General features: G+C 54.8%; 2 protein-coding genes across 5 annotated transcripts in view; one reads left to right on the top strand and one right to left on the bottom strand.

Moving 5' to 3' along the window:
- Ephb2 (EPH receptor B2) overlaps positions 1-12,491 on the bottom strand; it is a 181,957-nt gene extending 169,466 nt beyond the window's left edge. For 3 of the 4 annotated variants that reach the window (XM_032895942.1, XM_032895949.1, XM_032895957.1), the window contains exon 1: positions 12,376-12,491. The gene's annotated coding sequence lies outside the window, so the exon portion shown is untranslated. The remainder of the gene's footprint in view (positions 1-12,375) is intronic. The other variant, XM_032895938.1, reaches the window with a different exon arrangement.
- LOC116890280 (class A basic helix-loop-helix protein 9-like) lies at positions 11,765-12,391 on the top strand. Its single transcript, XM_032890992.1, has one exon. It carries the CDS (start codon positions 11,765-11,767, stop codon positions 12,389-12,391), a length of 627 nt encoding a protein of 208 aa, XP_032746883.1.
- Positions 12,492-17,721: the final 5,230 nt, after the last annotated feature.

The following is a 17,721-nucleotide window of genomic DNA, read 5'->3' as shown; positions in this document are numbered from 1 at the left end:
GTCTACCCATCTACCGATCCACTAAACTATCAACCTGTCCGTCATTTGCCCAACCGTCTGATCCATGTAGCTGCCCATTCACCCATCGTCTGTCCATCTAGCCACTCATCCGTCGAACCATAGCCAACTGTCAACTGCTCACCCCACTGTTCCACTGTCCACCATTCAACCATCACAGCTGGGCATCTCCCACTATGGCTGGGAAGAGATGGGCATTGCTGACCCCTTATAGGACTGATTTAATCTGAGAAACAAAATAGAGCTGCATACAAGGCACCACTGAGGACACAAAAGGCAGAGGGCAATCGGGGCTCCAGATAGGAGGAGATACACAAGCTTGTCCTTAATACCTGGCTGGGAGACGCCAGAGTTGGGGTGGGAGGAGGGGGTAGTGTGGGGGGTGAGGGGAGTGCAGCCAGGATGAATAGGAAACAATACTGTAGGTACCGCAAGTTTAATGCGGGGATAAAATGGGTAAAAAGACTTGATAAGAGTAGCTAAGTGGCAGAGCACTTGCCTAGCAAGTATAAGGCTCTGTTTCCACCCCAGAAACACGTGCACGCATGCACACATGCACACACACACACACACACACACACACACACCTCTCTATTTAAAGAATGTGACACAGATGTCCTCATGGTAGTTGATGTGGGCCACAGCTGTATGGAGGTTTATAAAATATTTAAAAGTGGGGCTGGAGGGATGGCTCGCCGGTTAAGAGCACTGGCTGCTGCTCTTCCAGAGGATGCAGGTTCAATTCCCAGCACCCACAAGGCAGCTCACAACTGTCTGTAATCCAGCTCTAAGTGATCTGTCACCCCTAAAATGGGCAAAGGTGCAGGCAAAACACCAGTGCACATAAACTAACTGAGAAATCACTTTGAGGTATTTGAAAGCGAGGCTATTCACCTTTCCACCGACCTCGCAGCTGGTGAGTCTGAGTCCAGCCCTACCTTCCCTGGCCAAGGTCTGTGAGTAATCACTTACCTTCTTCAAGCCTAATTTTCAAAGTACTTTTTATTATTACATGTACTTTATGTATGCGTGTGCACACTTGTGCGTGTGCACGTGCATCCCACGGCTTGTGAGTGAACGGCAAAGGACAATTTGTGAGAACTGGCTCTCTCTTTCCACCATGTGGGCACAGGGATCAAACTCCCATGGTCAGGCTTAGCATCAGGTTCTGATCCACTCAGTCCCTCTCACTGACCCTCTCCAGGCTGATCTCAAATATACACCAATGTCCCTGCCCCAGACTCCCCAGTACTGGGCTTACAGGTCTGAGAGCTATCATGCCCAACTTCACTGTTCAATCTATAGGATGTAACAACACCGGCCCTAGCGGCTGCCCTTCGGCACCTCTACCCTCAGATAACCCAAGCTGCTTCTGTCATTACTGCTGCTGCTCACAACCGAGCAGAGACTGAGATCAGGCAACGTTTGGTAAAACGGAGACTTTTCTCTTCTGCTCCCCATTAGCACCTGGAGTGGGGGAGGGCGGACGGGGGTTCTTACTCTCATGTATGGGCAAAAAACTAAAGAGGCTGATCTGACAGCTGGGGTACTCAGTGCAGAGTGTCTGCCTAACGCGCACGAACCCTTGGGTTTGACGTCCCACACTGCACAAACTAAGCCTGGTGGTGCACACCAAAAACCCCAGCACTTGGGAGGTAGAGGCAGGAGGATCAGAAACTCAAAGTCCTCTTTGGCTGCCCAGTGAGTTCTTTGGTGACAGAGTGGACAAACGAGGACAGGAACTCCACTCTGCCTTCCTCTCAAAGAGCAGGCTCTTCCCTGGACCTCCTGGATCCCCTAGACCCAGGCCAGGGGTCTAGCCTCATCTGGCTCCTGAAGGGACTAGTCCAAGGGTGTCCCAAGTGCTGGGGGCTCCTCAGCTGCTCTGAAGTCTTTTTCCACCGCTTTCCCGGAGCCACAGGAGCTGCCATCTGAGGCTGTGAGTCGTGACAGCTGATGCTGACGGGCACAAGCAAGAGGATGTCACAGCCAGGGCCCTGACTTGAGCGGACTCCCCCGGGGCCCCAGCTTTTTGTGGGTTCCAAAAGGGCCCCTTGGGCTCTGGCAGAGCTGTTCCCAGGCCCTGCCTCCCAGGAGAGGCGGAGAAGGCCCATTCAGGAGGGTCGAGTCCCACTGTGCTCTAAGCCGCTTTCGCCCCACTTACACGTTTCAGATGCGTTTTGTCCTTCCGGCTTCCCATGGACTCGGGCCAAGTGACAAGTTGGTGCTGTGGACATATGTCGTCGCCATAATGGGAATGTTGACCTCACGCTCTCCCTGCTGGGGCTGGGCAGCTTGCAACCCGCCCCTGTGCTTGGCAGCTTCTGCTCTCCAGCACACACACACACACACACACACACACACACACACACACACACACACACACACACACGGGACTCCTACCCGCAGTCCCAGTATGCAGTGCGTTCATAGGCCTTCCACCGCGTCTTGGCATTTACGGTGCCCAGCACCGGCCTCACACTTCGCGTGTGCCTACACTACACAGGAATCTCTGAAGAGTCACCTCCTCCAGGTGCTGGGAAGACAGCTCAGACCGCACAGTGCTTGCTATGCAAGCATGAGGACCATAGCTTCACATACAGTACAGCAGTACCTACGACCGTTTCCCCATAAACACAAACTTCGCAGATCATAAGCAAGACCGAGCCCCAACTCCCACAGGGGGAAAATGGGTCAGGGGTGAACAGCACCTGCCGTCTTTAGACAGGACTTGGGCGCTCCCTAGGGCGCCACTGTCCCTCTAACTTGAACTGCCCACACTAGATCACAAGCCGGGCCAGTTTCTGGGTCTGGGGTCTCTAACCAGGACCCTTGTGATTTATTATCTGTGTGACTTGAAACTTGATCTCCCATGTAGGCAGCAGATAGGAGCCATATTTCTTGCCTGTCATAAATGTAACATAAACTCCCACTACTACATTGCCTGGCCCACTCTCCACTGGGTCTCTGTGGGTGACGCCAGAGAGGTATCGATGTCACCACATGTACTCCTCTCCCTGTGCTATAAACGTAGATTTCCCAGCAGCCGAGGAACTACATCCAAACCTTTCCCATCCTCCCTTGCCCCCCTGGGCACGTAGTAGTCCCTGGCCACAGCAAGAAGGACGGTCACAGTCACACCTCAGATTCTTTTAAAGTCAAATGAAGTCTACGGTTGCGTTTGGACACAAATATCACGAGGTGGCTGAAATTACGACTCCTAGGGAAACTGAGGCCGAAGTGAAGCCCCCTATCCCAGGACCTAATTCCATGTGACCAGCCCAAAGCCTTCTTCTTTGACCTCAAACCTCACAACGCGTCTTGAATAAGTTTGTCCCTGGCTGCCCTCACTAGTATGGAGGTTCCTGATTTTACACCTGTCAGGAAGCAACTTGGCCTTGAGTCACAAGGTGAGAGAGAGCCCCGGCTTGCTCAGGACAGATTACACTGGGAAGGTACAGAGAGAGCTTGCTGGGGTGGAGTGGAGAGGGTGGCCTCCTGGCTTCCTGTTGCCTCTATCCCGGGGCTATCCACGGTGTGGAATAAACTGTCTCTAAAGTGGTCGTCTAAATGCCCTTACCCCAAAGAACACAAGGCCCATCTGCTCCCTTGTCAGCCTCCATCAAAATCTGGAGCAAAGGGTAGCCCAGAGCATACAGAGAGACGTACCAGTCATGGCATGAGATGGGAGAATGCCCAGAGCTCTGACATGCGCTTTGGTGGGGAAGCTATACTGCAGTTAAGCGGAAGGTCAAGTCTCTGACAAGAAAGGGGCCTCTTTAAGGCCTGAACAGAGAATGACCAACCTGACCCGGCTCTGGGATGTGCTGCCAGCTCCTACTTTTCTTGAAGTCTTATACGGAGACGGGGGGTGGTGGAGCTTGCTTATAATCTCAGCAGGCGGGAGGCTGAGGCAGGAGGATTGTCACCAATGTGAAGTTAGCCTGGGCTACAGAGTGAGACCCGGCCCCTGAAAGTCCAAGCGGCTGAGATGACTCAGTGGGTAACAGAGTTTCCCCCACACAAGCCTGATGTCCTGAGTTCAATCCCCAGGACCTTGGGTGGAAAGTGAGAACCCCCACCTCCCTCCCACTCCTCTGACCTCCACAAACATGCCAGGACACATGCATGCCCACGCTCACAGACAATACATATGTGTGCATAATCTTATTTGTGTTTTTTACTAAAACTACAAGTCTTACACGGGCAGAGCATGTAGTTCCGTAAAGCACTTGCCTAACATACATGAAACCTTGGTATATCCTTAGCATGGCAGAGAAAGAAAGAAAGGAAAAAGTCTGAGGCTCCGCTTTGTCCTCTGAGGAGCTCAGTGTTGGGTGATGGGTGAGAAACACTGAGGTGTGTGTGTGTGGGGGGGTGTCTCCCAGGCCATGTTGGCACGCCCAGTCTCATGGCTGAGTCCCCTTCTCCACAAGGATCCTGGCTGACACTGTGTGAAGCAGAATACCTCCCAAAGCCATCAACCTGCTGGAGAATAAGCCCTGAATCACCCCTCTCTGAGCCAGGAGCTAGAGAGGCTTGTTACTCAGCAGCCGACCACAGATGTGCTTCCGTAGTGTTCTCCATGACTCGTGGCCTGTACCTGGCAGTGAACTTGAGCACTGAAGGGTCCTGACCCAGGTCATAGAAGAGGCAACCAAGGCCTGGGAGGCCTTTAGGTTCTGTCTTAGGTCTGCACAGAGTCTGAACCAGACTCAAGGGTCCACCTGGACCTGAAGCGCCTGGAGGGCTATACCAATAGTTCTATAAGGTGGTGGCGAGTCACCCAGTACTTGGGGAATCTGAGGAGGTGGCTGCGAATCAGCCATGTGGCGAACTGGGCCTGAGAAGCCAGACTGACTTTCAGAGAAGCCTGAATCAGGAATTTTTCTATAACACACTATCCTTCTAAATGTTGGCTAAGCACTCAATGAGAATGGAGACTTCTGGGGCCTGTGGAGAGGTCCAGTTACATCAAGGCACTGACCTTGGACAGGTACATTTTTCTCTCAGGCCTCAGTTTCCCCATCTCTGAAGTGGGCCCGTTGGCTCCTGCCCCCTTGGAGGGTGGCTATGGCACACTCAGAACTCCTGGCTCTCCATTCCTATCAGAAGTCTTCTCACAACATCTTCACAGTCCCTGACCTCGGCAGAGGCACTTCCTTCCCCTCAGCCCCCACAGCACCCAGAGTTAACACCTGACTTGTCTGACTTACGACGTTATTCTGACCATTAGCACAGAGATTGCCTTTTTATGGCAGGTTTGTGAGTTCCAGAACACTCCCCCCCTATATTATCTCAGGATGCTGATAGAGGCGGAGGCTGGACAGCTGCCTCAGAGACCCTGGCCAGAGCCAAGCCTCTCTGAGAGCATCAAGCTCTGTTCCGGAAGCAGCTGGAGAGGACAGGGTCCCCCAGTGCCACCCACACCCAGTTAGACCCGACCTTGCCATTCTCTGGGTGTCCCCAGGACGGTCAGTTTCTGGGTTTCCTCTCACTCATCTGTCAAATGAATGTGGCCACATAGCCACTGCGAACCTGTAGGACAGACAGACAGGCTCAGCAAGGTTTGCAGACGATCACAGCCACCGGCACCTTTTCATGGAAACCAGGCAGGCACTGGGCCAAAAGTGGGGTGTGACCATGGAGAATCTGGGGGGTTCTGAGGGGTGATGGGGGAAGGGTTTGAGGAAATGGGGGGGGAGTTAAACTAGGGCAAGGCCTTTGAGGAAAGCCCTCAAAGACAGGCTGAGGGACCTCTTACCCTCAGCAAGGATCAGTAAAACCCAGCTCTAGAACACAGGCCTTACCTGTCTCTGCTGTTCCCCTGCAGGGGAGGGCAGGGCCAGGGGAGCACTGAGACTGAGGACCGAGTGAATCAACACCCACGTTCCTCCGCTCTGAGCTTGGCTGCTGACTGGGATCCAGCCACTGCAGCTTTGTACTGTTTACTCACACCCGAGGCTCACCCAGCTCACCGACTTCTCCTCCAGGGAGGGTATCGGTTCCCACAACCACCTCAGGAGTACAGAACTAACACTCAGAGAGGGTGAGCGACCAGCCTGAGGACACACAGGAAGGGATGGTGTGACTCTATATATAGCACTCGTGCGTGTGTGTGTGTGTGTGTGTGTGTGTGTGTGTGTTTGAACACACATATGCTGCTTACAGGACGGGGGTAGGGTTGGGGGAGGGACCTGGGGGAGAGGGTATTCACATCTCAGTTATGCCACCAAATGAAGCTGGGCATGGCTGAGTGTCAGGTTTCTCTGCCAGTCGGGACCTGTACTCTGGCTCTCACTTAAAACCTCACAGTGCCTCCAGCAGGTCCTGGCTGCCCCTTACAAACAAGGAAACTGAGGCTGAGTACACTGCTGGCTTGAGACCACAGAGTAGGAAAGACGGTAGCCTTCGGAGGGAGTAGGTACACCTACTCCGGGTCATACAGGGGTGGGTGGGAGGAAGGGGGGGAACAGGTGGCTCCGGGATGCTCACCTAATGAGGCCCAGGCTTCAGTGGCCTCAGCAAGCCCCAGGTGACACAGGAGTTCCCCTCCCCCACCTTCCGGAAGGCAGCTGCTTTAAAAGGCCCTAAAACCTTTTCAAGGCCTTATCAGCCTTGCCTCCCTGATGCCAATCAGGAAGCTTCCAGGTGCTGCACCAAGGGCCACCCCACCCCTTGGAGCTGAACAAACATTCTTCCCTCCCACTCTCCCGCCCTCCTGCCCGCCCGCCTGCCGGGCCTCCTCCTATCCGGCAGCCACCAGGAGGTGCCGGGGTGGGCATAGGCCCTGATGCATACATATCATTTCCCAGATTCCTCCTGGTGGTCCTTCTCTCCCAGGAGTCCCCGGTTGTATCTCAGGTCACTGGGAACAAGTGTTACTAGCTCATAGAAAGACCAGAAGGGTGTTTAAAACATCCACCTTGCTCCCCACTCACAAAACTGACAGAGGCCAGGATGCAGATCAGGAACTCGAACCTCATCTACACCCTTCAACCTGGACAGAAGCCCAGGGCCCCTCCTTCCAGGCCTAAGACTTCAGTTACCAGTGAGCTCCACCCTTCAGGTTCCTCCTACCCTTCTTGTGGGGGTCTTTCTTTGTACAAGGAACTTGCTCCACCAAAGCTCACAGGTGAACTCTGGACGAGCAGACTTGACAGGAACTTGGGCTGAGGATCCTTAAAGATGCCCAGAGGAGACTGGGGATGTGACTCAGTTCCTGGCTAGCGTACTTGCCTATCATGCAAAAGGCCCTGGATTCAATCCTTAGCACCCCATAAAACTGGCGTGATGGCGGACAACTGTAATCCCAGCAACTGGGAGAGAGAGACAGGAGGACCAGGAGTTCAAGGTCTTTCTTGACTATGGAGCTAGTCTGAGACTAGCATGAGTGCCCAGAGAACTACTGAAGTGTCTTTACCAGGACACTTCAATCAAGGGGTCAGAGACAGCAAGGACAACCTGCAGGAGACACTGGCACTAAAGCAGGACAGAAAGACACACTGCTGTTAGACTCCAGAGGTAGGGAGAATCCCGGTAGTGTGGTACCTCCCCAGCTAGGGTTTTATGGCCGGCTCAGAGTGACTAGAGTGCAGAACTATGGGTAGTCTGAGATCCCGAGGGCATCCCACAACTGTCCAACATAGGGATGTCTGAATCCATTCATATGTAGAGCGCTGTCTCAGGGCTGGGGGAGCAAGGCACCTGTGGAATGGAGGACAGAGGATTGTACGCTAAGTAGACAGGTACAGCCCAGCCCAATCATCACAGACAACACTACAGGCAAGCCAAGGGAAGGAGCCATGGACCCAAACCAGCATCCCCTCTATGCTGAGTGTCCGCCAAGCAAACCGTAGGAGATAAAGTCCAGAGAGTGTGAGCATCTTGTCCCAGGCCACACAGCATGTAGTGCTCCCATTCAAACCCAGATCCATGGCTCTAGAAGACTGTCTCCACTTACATTCCTATGAAGTCAGCAGGCGATGTTCTCCCCCACAGTTAGACTCCGTTTCCTACCCACCATCTGCCCCCGGAGATGGATGGATGGGTGGATGGATGGATGAGTGATGGATGGACGTAGGGAGGGCAACAATGAAGGCAGATGGACAGAAGATAGATGGATAGATGTATGGATGGGTGGATGAGAGAACAGGTCCATCTGATAAGAACTCTCCGGTGCTGGGGTTTAAAGTGAAGCTTTGGTTTCCCTAAGACATACACAAAAGCTACCTCCTCTGCAGTGAGAAAGAGAAAAGCCAGCCCCACACAGGAACTGTAAATTTACCCCACATTCACCAAGACTCAGGGCATATGAAGCTCCCAGTCCTCATCAGAAAGGGTCTGGGTGGTCTTTTGGCTAAACTGTTCTGCCTCACACACTCAAAACATTTCCTTCCAGCCCTGTGTGAACCATCCCCAGAGTCTCCCTCTCCAGGAAGGCTTCCTTGGTTTCCCCAGCCCTTTTCTTCCCATGCTTGTCCCAGGCCCACTCACTCAGCCCTCCATCCATTGACTGTGATAACTGACTGCACACTTGTCCCTGAGTGCCCTGGGTAGCGGCAAGCAGCTCTGCATGCTGAGATGCCACAGCCAACCCAGCAGCTTGAGTCACTGCCTCCTGAAGTTCATGGTGCTCAGGGCCAGGCACCATGAAACAAGGAAACCATTACGGTTGTTACAAAGTCAAAAAGGAACTGGTAAAATACAAAGTAGCAAACACAGTCAGTGAAGGCCTCTTGGAAACTAGTGTTTGAGCAGCTCTATGTACCATAACTGTGGATATTCAAATGGTCCAGGGGGTCTGCACCTTCAGGGAACTCACAGTCCAGAGCACCGGCCTTCCTGTGCAGGAAGAATATCAAATCTGGATATTCTCAGCATCCCCAATCACTGACGTCATCCACCTTTCCAAACACAAATCTGGCTAGGTCCCTCAATAAACAGCTCAAGAACCGTCCATGGCTCCTTCTCCATTTCCCTCAGCATCTTAATCTTCTACCCCAGTCTTTCGGCATCTGCCTCGGCTTCCTTCTAAGTCTCTGCTCACAGTGGTGCCCTCGAGGCACACTCCCTTAGGTCACACCCAAGGAAATGCCAGATCATCTGGCTCCCGGACCTTTCCATATGCTGCTGGCTTGCCTGGCAACATTTTCCTCATCCTCACAGTCCCAAAGTCAACTGCCTCAACTCTGAAGAGACCAATCTGTAAAAAAAAAAAAAAACGCCAGGTGGCTAAGAAAGTTCATTGCCGGGAGAGTGGGGAGTGAGAAAATGAACCGCAGGCTAGAACCATAAAAGAGGAAACAACCCTTTCCCAGCCCAAACTGCACCCCCAGGTGGCCCTCAACTTCCTTCTGGCAGTGCTTGGGGACACACTTCACACATTGGCTCTTGCCAACTATTTTCTCTGTCAGCCTGTCCCCTGTCTCCTTGCTGGCCCCAGGGTCCAGCACCACCCAGCCAAAAGGAAGCAGCATCAATATTTGGAGAGCAAACGCAGGGCTGTGAAGGGGAGACCTCAGCTTTTACGTTCCATCTAGTAGTGAGTCGGCCACCATCCTCTGTCAGATGTGTCCCTGGGCCTAGCTCCAGATGTTCAACACTTTGCTTTTCCTGGAGTGGTGGTGGGGGGGGTCTTGTGGTTTGGGCGAGACTATGCTCACCACTCTTGCTGGGGGAACCACTCCCCAGCACACACACATGCGTGCGCACATGCACGTGCACCCCATCTCCTCTCGAGCATTCCACAGGCTGGAGCTGGAAATCCTTAGGCTATAATGTTCAGGGGCAGCCCCGTGAGGGGCTGGGAGACAGAGCAAGCCAGAAGAGAAAGGAAGGCAGGCAGTAGTGGCCTCATAGCTCTGGATGCTAGAGGCAAGGGCTGTCCTCCCTGGTCTCTGGTATCCATACTGTCCCACAGATGGGGCTGCACCTAGGAGAATCCAAACGTGCCCCAGATAGGCCATAGGCAGTAGCACCTATCCCGCCTTCTCGGCATAAAGCCCGTACCCAATTCTTGTAGCTGGATTCGTTCTCCATCCACTACCCAGTGTGATCGTTACAGTCACGCAGTGTGAGACAGCTAGTGTGGTCACCTTAAGTGACAGAGGGAGAGACGGAGGCTTGGAGAACAAATTTGGGGATGGTATGTATAATGACAGAACCGCCAGAGAATAGCCAGAGGAGGCCCTACCTAGGGAAACTGAGGCTCTTACAGAGAAGGCAGCTGGCCCGGGGTCCCAAGAGAAGCAGCCCCCTGAGATCAACCTCATACCATCTCTCAGTCCAATATGAGCCGATCATGATGAATTAAATTCTCTAGTGTCCTCCTATTCCTGCCCCCAAACGGGCAGCCATCCCGTCTTGTGACATCAACTGCCAACCAGGCCTGTGTCCAGGGCCAGGGCCCAGCCAGGCCACGGCCCCCCAGATTCTAACCACCCACTTGCCAGAGCTGGACAGACGTGGCCCTTCCATCTACCCCACGGTAATTAAAAACACACTCGGGCCTTCTCAAACGCGCAAGAGAGGCCAATTTTCTTCCCCTCCAGCCCCACTGACTGCAACCTAAAGAGCAAGATTTATGCCAAGCTCCCCAAAATACTGTAAACATCCCAACGTATAGCGGGCCAGCACATGAGTCATTTCCCCAAAGCCGGAGTAATGAGTGGTACACCAACCAAATCCCAGGGCGCTCCCCGCCAGCAGCCGGGCTCCAGGGCTGCCCTCCACACCCAGGGCCCGTGGCACCCTCAGTGCCCTGGCCACCCCACTCTGGGAAACCGCAGGCAGCCGCCAAATCCTGCAGGAGCCGGAGGACAGCTGCCTTGGTGCCAAACACTATGGCTGCCATCCAAGGACCCCCCCTTCTCCCTGCACTGCGGTCACTAAAATGCTCATTACTGAGAGAGAAACTAAGTTATAGCACGGGGTCCCCCTCCATGCCTGGAGTGGCTGTGCCTGGACCCCTCACAGCTTCTTCCCACCTCACCCCAAAGTGACCCGAGAAGAGGGCACTCTGTGTCTCACCCCTCAAGCCCTCGGCGGCACACTCCTAGAAGGGGGTCACTCTCTTTAGGGGTAAGAAAGCCCAGCCAGTTGTCTGAAAGACCTCAGACCCAGGGCCTATTTTTATCGCCCAATGGCTATGGCTGAGACAGGATTTTTCTGAACCCGCGGTTTCCCTATTTGTTAAAAAATAAATAAATAAATAAATAACAGTAAAAATTCGACCCATCTGGCTTCCCGGAAGACTTCTCTTGAAGGATTCAACACGGATTGTCGGCCGGCAAGCACTTTGCAAAGAAGGCTTCAAGTACCTTGTCAACCGTGCAGCACGCTGTAAACCACTGAGAGCAAAGTACTTCATAAACTGAAGCGATTGGCAAACTGTAAAGCGCAGTACACGTGAGAACCATTATTAGGATTCACGCCTGGTCCTACCAGCCCAGCCATTCCTGGTGGACACACCCAGACCCCCGCTAACAACTTTCCCTCCAAAGCCAGCGAGCTGCGACCACCTGGCAGCCACTCCCGCCCCCGGGGGGTCGGGTGGTACCACAGAGCGAGGCCTCGGGGAGAGGCCCTGAGACCCAGGCCAAGGCCAACAACACATGGCAAAGCATCTGGTCGGGGCTCTGACGGCAGCTGGAGAGTTCTCGGGGCTCCAGACTCCACGCTGAGCTCTGTCGCCCTCGGGGCGGTGGCCCGCAGAGGTACCCAGAGAACCCGGCGCGCAAGAAAGATGCCCATCGCCCCATCCCCCGCTCAGTCCTGCTGGGGAGGGGACCCCATTGTACGCCGCGAGCGACCGGGCGGGCATGGACGCGGCGGTGGGGGACACGCGCGCTTCGCTCCACTCCGCGGGTGCCCCTGCTCTTCGGGTGGCCCAGACTGCATCCAAGGGGGCGCGGCCAGGGATCCCCAATCTTTGGCGCGGCCGCGGTGCCTCCCTCGGAACGCTCCCTGCCAAACTTTGCAGCGCCCACTGCGCGCCGGGCCCGCGCCCCTGAGCTCGGTGCCGAGGCAGCGCCGGTCTCTGCGGGGATGCGGGGACCTCGGTGGCGGGCGCGCAGTGGTAAGAGCCCCCAGCCCTGGGCGGCGCTCGCCGGGCTGGCTACAAAGCCTCGGCAAGATGGTCCCTTCGCCTCCTCCTGGCACAGTCAATCAGCGCCCGCCGCTCGCCCGGGCGCCCGCGGGGCCCCGCGTCCTCCCCAGCAGTGGCCGCCGGCCACACCTCCCCGCGGCCACCTGCGCCGGCACCGGCCCCCCAGGCAAACTTTTGCGACCGCGGGGCCGAGGAGGGGGGGCGACCTGGGGCCGCGGCGGCCGCTCCCCGCCCCCATCCCCGCTCACCTTCCACGGCGGCTAGCAGCGGCAGCAGCAGCAGCGCGGCCCCAGCCTGCGCACGGCCATTTCTACGCTGCCCGGAGCCTCGGGCCGCGGCGCCGCGGGGACCCCTGGCTGGAGCGCGCCCCGGCTCAGGGGGGCCGGCGGGGAGCGGCGGGGCGCGCGCACACACACGAGCCGCCGCCGCCGCGCAGCCAGCAGAATGAGCCATCCAGCCCGGGCAGAACGGGGACCCGGGCTCCGCCAGCGCTGGGCACGGCCCACCTGAACCGCGGGCGTGGGGGGAGCCGGGGTTGGACTGCCAATCCTGTGCCCTTGCCCGGTGCATCCACGGGTCGTACCACGCCCGAGGCATGGTCTTCTAATTCTCTTGTGTCCCTTCAGAGGGAGCAGCATCCGCGTAGGAACATTGTGACCCCCCGCACCCGGGTGTCCGGGACCCCGGATTCCCCCCCGCGCAGCAGTGGTCTCTCCCGGCGCTGTGGCTCCTCCAGATAAAGCAGCGATTTCAACCCAAATGTTTCTCAATTTTTATTGAATGCTGCAAAGCCGAGATCGTCTGGCGCGGCTGACAGGAGCAGAGAGAGGGGACCCGGGGCGGGGGGGCGGAGAGCGTAGAAGGGGCTGCCCAAAGCCGGGGGACTGGCCCTACCTGTCAGGACTGGGAGTGCCACCCCCTTGCTTGAGCCCTGCCACCCGCGTCCCTGCGGCTTCGAAAGGGACTGAACTGCAATGAATGAGGGGGGAAGAGAGGGGGGAGCTGGGAACAAAACAGGCGGCTTTCCCAGGCTCTAGGGTTGGGCTGGGGCCTCTGCCTGGGAGAGTGGGCCTTGGCGCTCGCCCGCGGGCCCGGGGTTCTCTCTGGCAGGGGTGGCGGGCCCTGGCAGGCAGACCCCAGGCCTTCCCTCCTCGCCTTGTTGTCTTGCGCGAGCCCACCGGCCCCTCCCCGCGGACCTTTCCAGCCGCACATTGTATTTCTCCTCTGTTGATCTGGTTCCCGGTGCAGTTTGCGCGCAAGGGTGTGGAGGAGGCCCGAGGGTGGGGGGTGCCTAGCGACAGCCCCTACTCCACCCCTCGGTGGAATGGACCTGTCTGGGCTGCTCGGTTTTGTGCATAGCTGTCCCTTCGGGGAGGACACAACCCCTTGTTCCATTTCTGCGGGCCCAGCCTGCTCTGACAGCCTTCATCACCATCATCATTAGCGGGCTTGCTGAGACCGGTGGTGGGAGGACTGTAGAGATCCTATGGGAACCACCCAGGCAGGGCCCCTAGCCTTTGGGACCTGTGCTCCTGAAAACACACTTAGCCAACAGCACTGGCCGTGATCTTTGCAGTGGGTGGAAGAATGCTTTCGCGGGGGACAAACTGTTAAAGTCCAGTGCAGACCTCTCCAGTCCCTTTGTCCCACAAACTAGCCAAAATGTCCCAGAGATGTCTTCCCTTCGAGGCGCATCAGGCAGACAGCCCTGAGACACCAACTGAGGTTTGGAAATTTGGGACACCTTTTGAGGCATTGAGAGTCCACTGGAAATGAGCCTCGACATAGGAGGCCACCTGAAAGCCGTATGTGTTGGGGGCCCAAAGGAGGCAAAAGAGAACCCCTGTGGGGGGGGGTAGGAGGGAACAGGGGAGATCACCCCCCACCCCTGCCAACACCTTCCACTCCAGTTGCCTGCAGACTCCTGTCCGGGGGTAGAAGTTAATTGAGCACCTCGGCTTTTATTCTCTGTTCTGCTCATCAGACGATCCAAGGGACTTGGGGTTTGGTAGCCTCTGAACCTCTTCCTCTCCATCCCCGGTGTTTCCAAATGGCTACTCCCCACGTCCAGAAACATTTACGGGCCGTCTATTCCATCCTGGGTGAACTCAACTCTGCTTTCTTTCTATCTATCCCCCGGGGCTCCTTGTCACCATCAACCCACCCTTAGCAATCGCCTCCTTCTGGATTCAAAAATCCTTTTCGATTCAAAACACAAATACTAGACGCCAGCGGTCTTTGAGAGCCCTGGTGCCAGGGATGAGACTCAGGGCTCTTCCATTGTCACCACCCTGGTGGCAGGTGCTGACCATCCCAAGTGATGAGGCCGAGGACCAGTTAGGTCATCTGCTCAAGGCCATATAGCACATTGGAGCTAGGAGTCGAGCTTCGTCTGGCACCCACACTCGTCCCTCAGGCCCTCCATAGGTCGATAGAACGTGTCCGTTCAATTAGCCAACTTCCCACGGTCAGTGAAAACCTCATTGTTGATAAACAGCAGTCTGGACTTTTACCTGGCCAAACACGAAATTCACAAGAGCAGTAAATAAAGCCCCTATCTTTCCCATCCCGTTTTGCCTCCGTGTTATATTATTCCCCACTTGGGATCCTATAGAACGGCTGAGTCTTGTCAGCCATCCAAGGCCTTCCTCTCTGCTCTCTTGGCGACTGCCTGCAGCTCTGCCTTTGTCCCAGCCAAACCCTACCCAGCTTTCTCGACTCTGTGACCAAGGTTCCACCTCATCAACCCCCTACGAAGAGCCTCCTCTAACTTCAGCCTCTCCTTGACTGGACACCCATTTGCTTAGGACTTTCCTGAAAGATGATCACAGGTTCCCTGGCTGAGGCCTGGGGATAGTTTGATTGTTCTCAATTTGCATATTGCCTCTCAAACCCCAGTAGATTAGGAGCTCCCTAATGGGGAGTGCTGGGAGCCTGCCCCCGCAGGTGTACAGGCTGGAGAGCTTTGGATCCAGATCCAGTCGGTCGGTCCCTCACTGCACAGGAAGAGACGTCTGGAAGCTTCATTTGTCTAATGGCAACAGCTCCCCGCATTTGCAATCACGCTTTAACAGTTTACAAAGCAGCGTTCACACCCATCCAGTCGGCTCATGATAATTCAACCAGCCGAGCCTCCCGCCCCCAAGCACCAGCCTTTAGGAGGGGAAACCCCGGATCCGGAGAGGGAAAGGTACTTGCCCAAGTACTCACAGCACACTTCGCTGTGTGTTGCTGCAGCCAGAGAGAGAATTTGATGACCTGACTTGTCCGTGTCTCTTTCTATCTCATTTGATTGACAAACACAGAGTTGGGCATTGCCTGCATGCCAGGCCCGGGGGAGGCAGGAATGCAGCCGAGGACCTGTTAGACAGGACCCTGCAGGGAGTCCCAAATGGGGACAAAATAATAGACAATGATGCAGGCCGGGAAGACAATAAGGCTGGGTGACAGCACGCTGACTGACCCTGGGGGTGGGGCGTGGGGTCGGGAAGCCTGTCTGAGGAGGGAATATGACAGCTGAAAGCCAGGCCCAGCAAATGTGGAGATGGGACCTGCTGGGTGTTTCCTAGTTGTTGATACTGGATACCTGGTCTCTCACTGTCTCACCTGCCCAGTTACTGCACCGATGGGAGCCCTTGGCCATGTCTGTGGATCAGAACACACCTCCAGCCACTGTCAAGCCGGAGGATCCGTGCAGATACCTGGCTGTACTTCTGTCCCTGCCATGTCTTTGCTGGGTGACCTCAGACGAGACCTTCGGTTCTCTGAGCCTGAGCGGAAGTGTATCTAATTCTACTCTGACAGAGCTCGTAGGTCAGCATTGCCCAGAAGAAATCCAATACCAGCTCATAGGTAATTTTAAAACTCTGGTCACCACATTAAAAGAAAAAAATCAAATGAAGGACTAGGGGACATGGCGCTTAGACGTGCACTTAGCATGCATGCGGCCTTGACTTCTCCTTCTCCTTCTTTTTTAAAATAAGGAGTTGTTGGCCTTTTTTTTTAAATTTTAATTTAATTTCATGTGCATCGGGGTTTTACCTTTATGTGCGTCTGTGTGAGGATGTCAGATTCCATGAAATTAGAGTTATAGACAAGTATGAGCTGCCACATCCGGTGCTGGGAATTGAACCTTTCTCTGGAAGAGCAGCCAATGCTCTTAACTGCTGCAGCCCTGGGCTCTAACACCACCTCCAAGAAAAATACAAGGAAGTAGGCTGAGTTAACTTTAATTATTTAAGTCAACAAGTAAAAAAAAAATTACCATGTCAATGTGTCATTAACAAGCCATTTCATTTTTTTCCTTTACCTTGTTTTGTTTTCGAGAAAGTGTTTTGTATAACCCAGGCTGGCAGTCCTCCTGCCTCAGCTTTCCCAGTGCTGAGATTACAAGAGGGAGGACCATACTGGCTGCAGTCATCTGGGGGGGGGGAGAGCACCACACCGGCTGTAATCTGGTATCTCACTTCTTAGCAGGTCTCTGTTTACATCTGCCCCATGTTGCATGCTGAATAGCCCCATGTGACAAGAAGCACGGATGTAAACCTGAGAGCTGGGACGCGTCTCAGTTGCTAGAGTGCTTGCCCAGCATGCACAGAGTCCGGGGTTCCACTCCCTGAGTCTCAACAAGCTGTGCACCGGTAATTCCAGCACTCAGGAGCCGAGGCAGGAGAATCGGAACGTCAAAGGCATCTTCGGCTACACGGTGTGAGGCTAGCTCATGCCGCATTAAACGCGATCTCAAATAAATATAGACACTGACAGCATTAACTGTCCTGCAGGGTGAAAAGTGAAAATAGACATTTGTCCAAACTCTCCCAGGGCAGAGGAGGATTCGCAGCCTTTCCCTGGAGAAAGGGGGAGGCTTCCCAGAGGAGGGGCTGGGAAAGATCATCTTGACAGCTAGTATCCGACCCACCCCCCTCTTTATTTTTTGTCTGAGACAAGGTCTCCTTAACATAGCCGTGACTGGCCTGGAACTCGTTAGGTAGACCAGGCTGACCTCAAAGTTCTGGCGCTTTCGCCTCTCAAAAGACAGCATTGCAGAATGTGCCCACATGCCTGGCTGCTGCCCTCCCTATTTTGAGAAAACTTTTTTTTTTAACCTTCTGATAAAATCATGTGTTCTCATTGTGAAAAATAAAGACAACAATGAACACTTCGTTTTTAAAAAAAATAAAAGGCAAGATTCACCCAATGCCCCTCTAATTCTTGGCTTTTTTGGGCTTTTTCCCCCCTTCTAGGGACGTTTTTGGTATAACTACAGCCTTGCACGCACAGTGCTGAATCCTGACCTCCTAGCACCGGCGTGTGTGTTCTGGGTTGTTACATGACTAAGGGTGATAAACTACTCCAGGGACCAGACTGGGGTTGGGGGGGCAACATCAGCAACTCTTGACTCCGCGCTCCCCTGAAGGCAACTGAGAACATAGCTCCGCTGTGGACGATCCTCTGAGTACAGAGCAAGAGTGGACAAAGCAACGCGGAGGGGAGGGTTCCCCCCACCACCACCACCAAAGCCACTTTGAGTCTGAAGCCAGCCCTGAGTCTTTGTCACTGGGAGGTAGAGGTAACTGGGCTGGGCTGAGGTTCCG

The sequence above is a fragment of the Rattus rattus genome, chromosome 1 (assembly GCF_011064425.1).
Source record: "Rattus rattus isolate New Zealand chromosome 1, Rrattus_CSIRO_v1, whole genome shotgun sequence".
Lineage (NCBI taxonomy): Eukaryota > Metazoa > Chordata > Mammalia > Rodentia > Muridae > Rattus > Rattus rattus.
Note: the sequence above shows the minus strand (reverse complement) of the source record. Positions and strands in the feature narration are given on the sequence as shown.

Coding starts and splice junctions, on each gene's coding strand:
- LOC116890280 (XM_032890992.1), top strand. CDS start 11,765: ATGCCCATCGCCCCATCCCCCGCTCAGTCCTGCTGGGGAGGGGACCCC.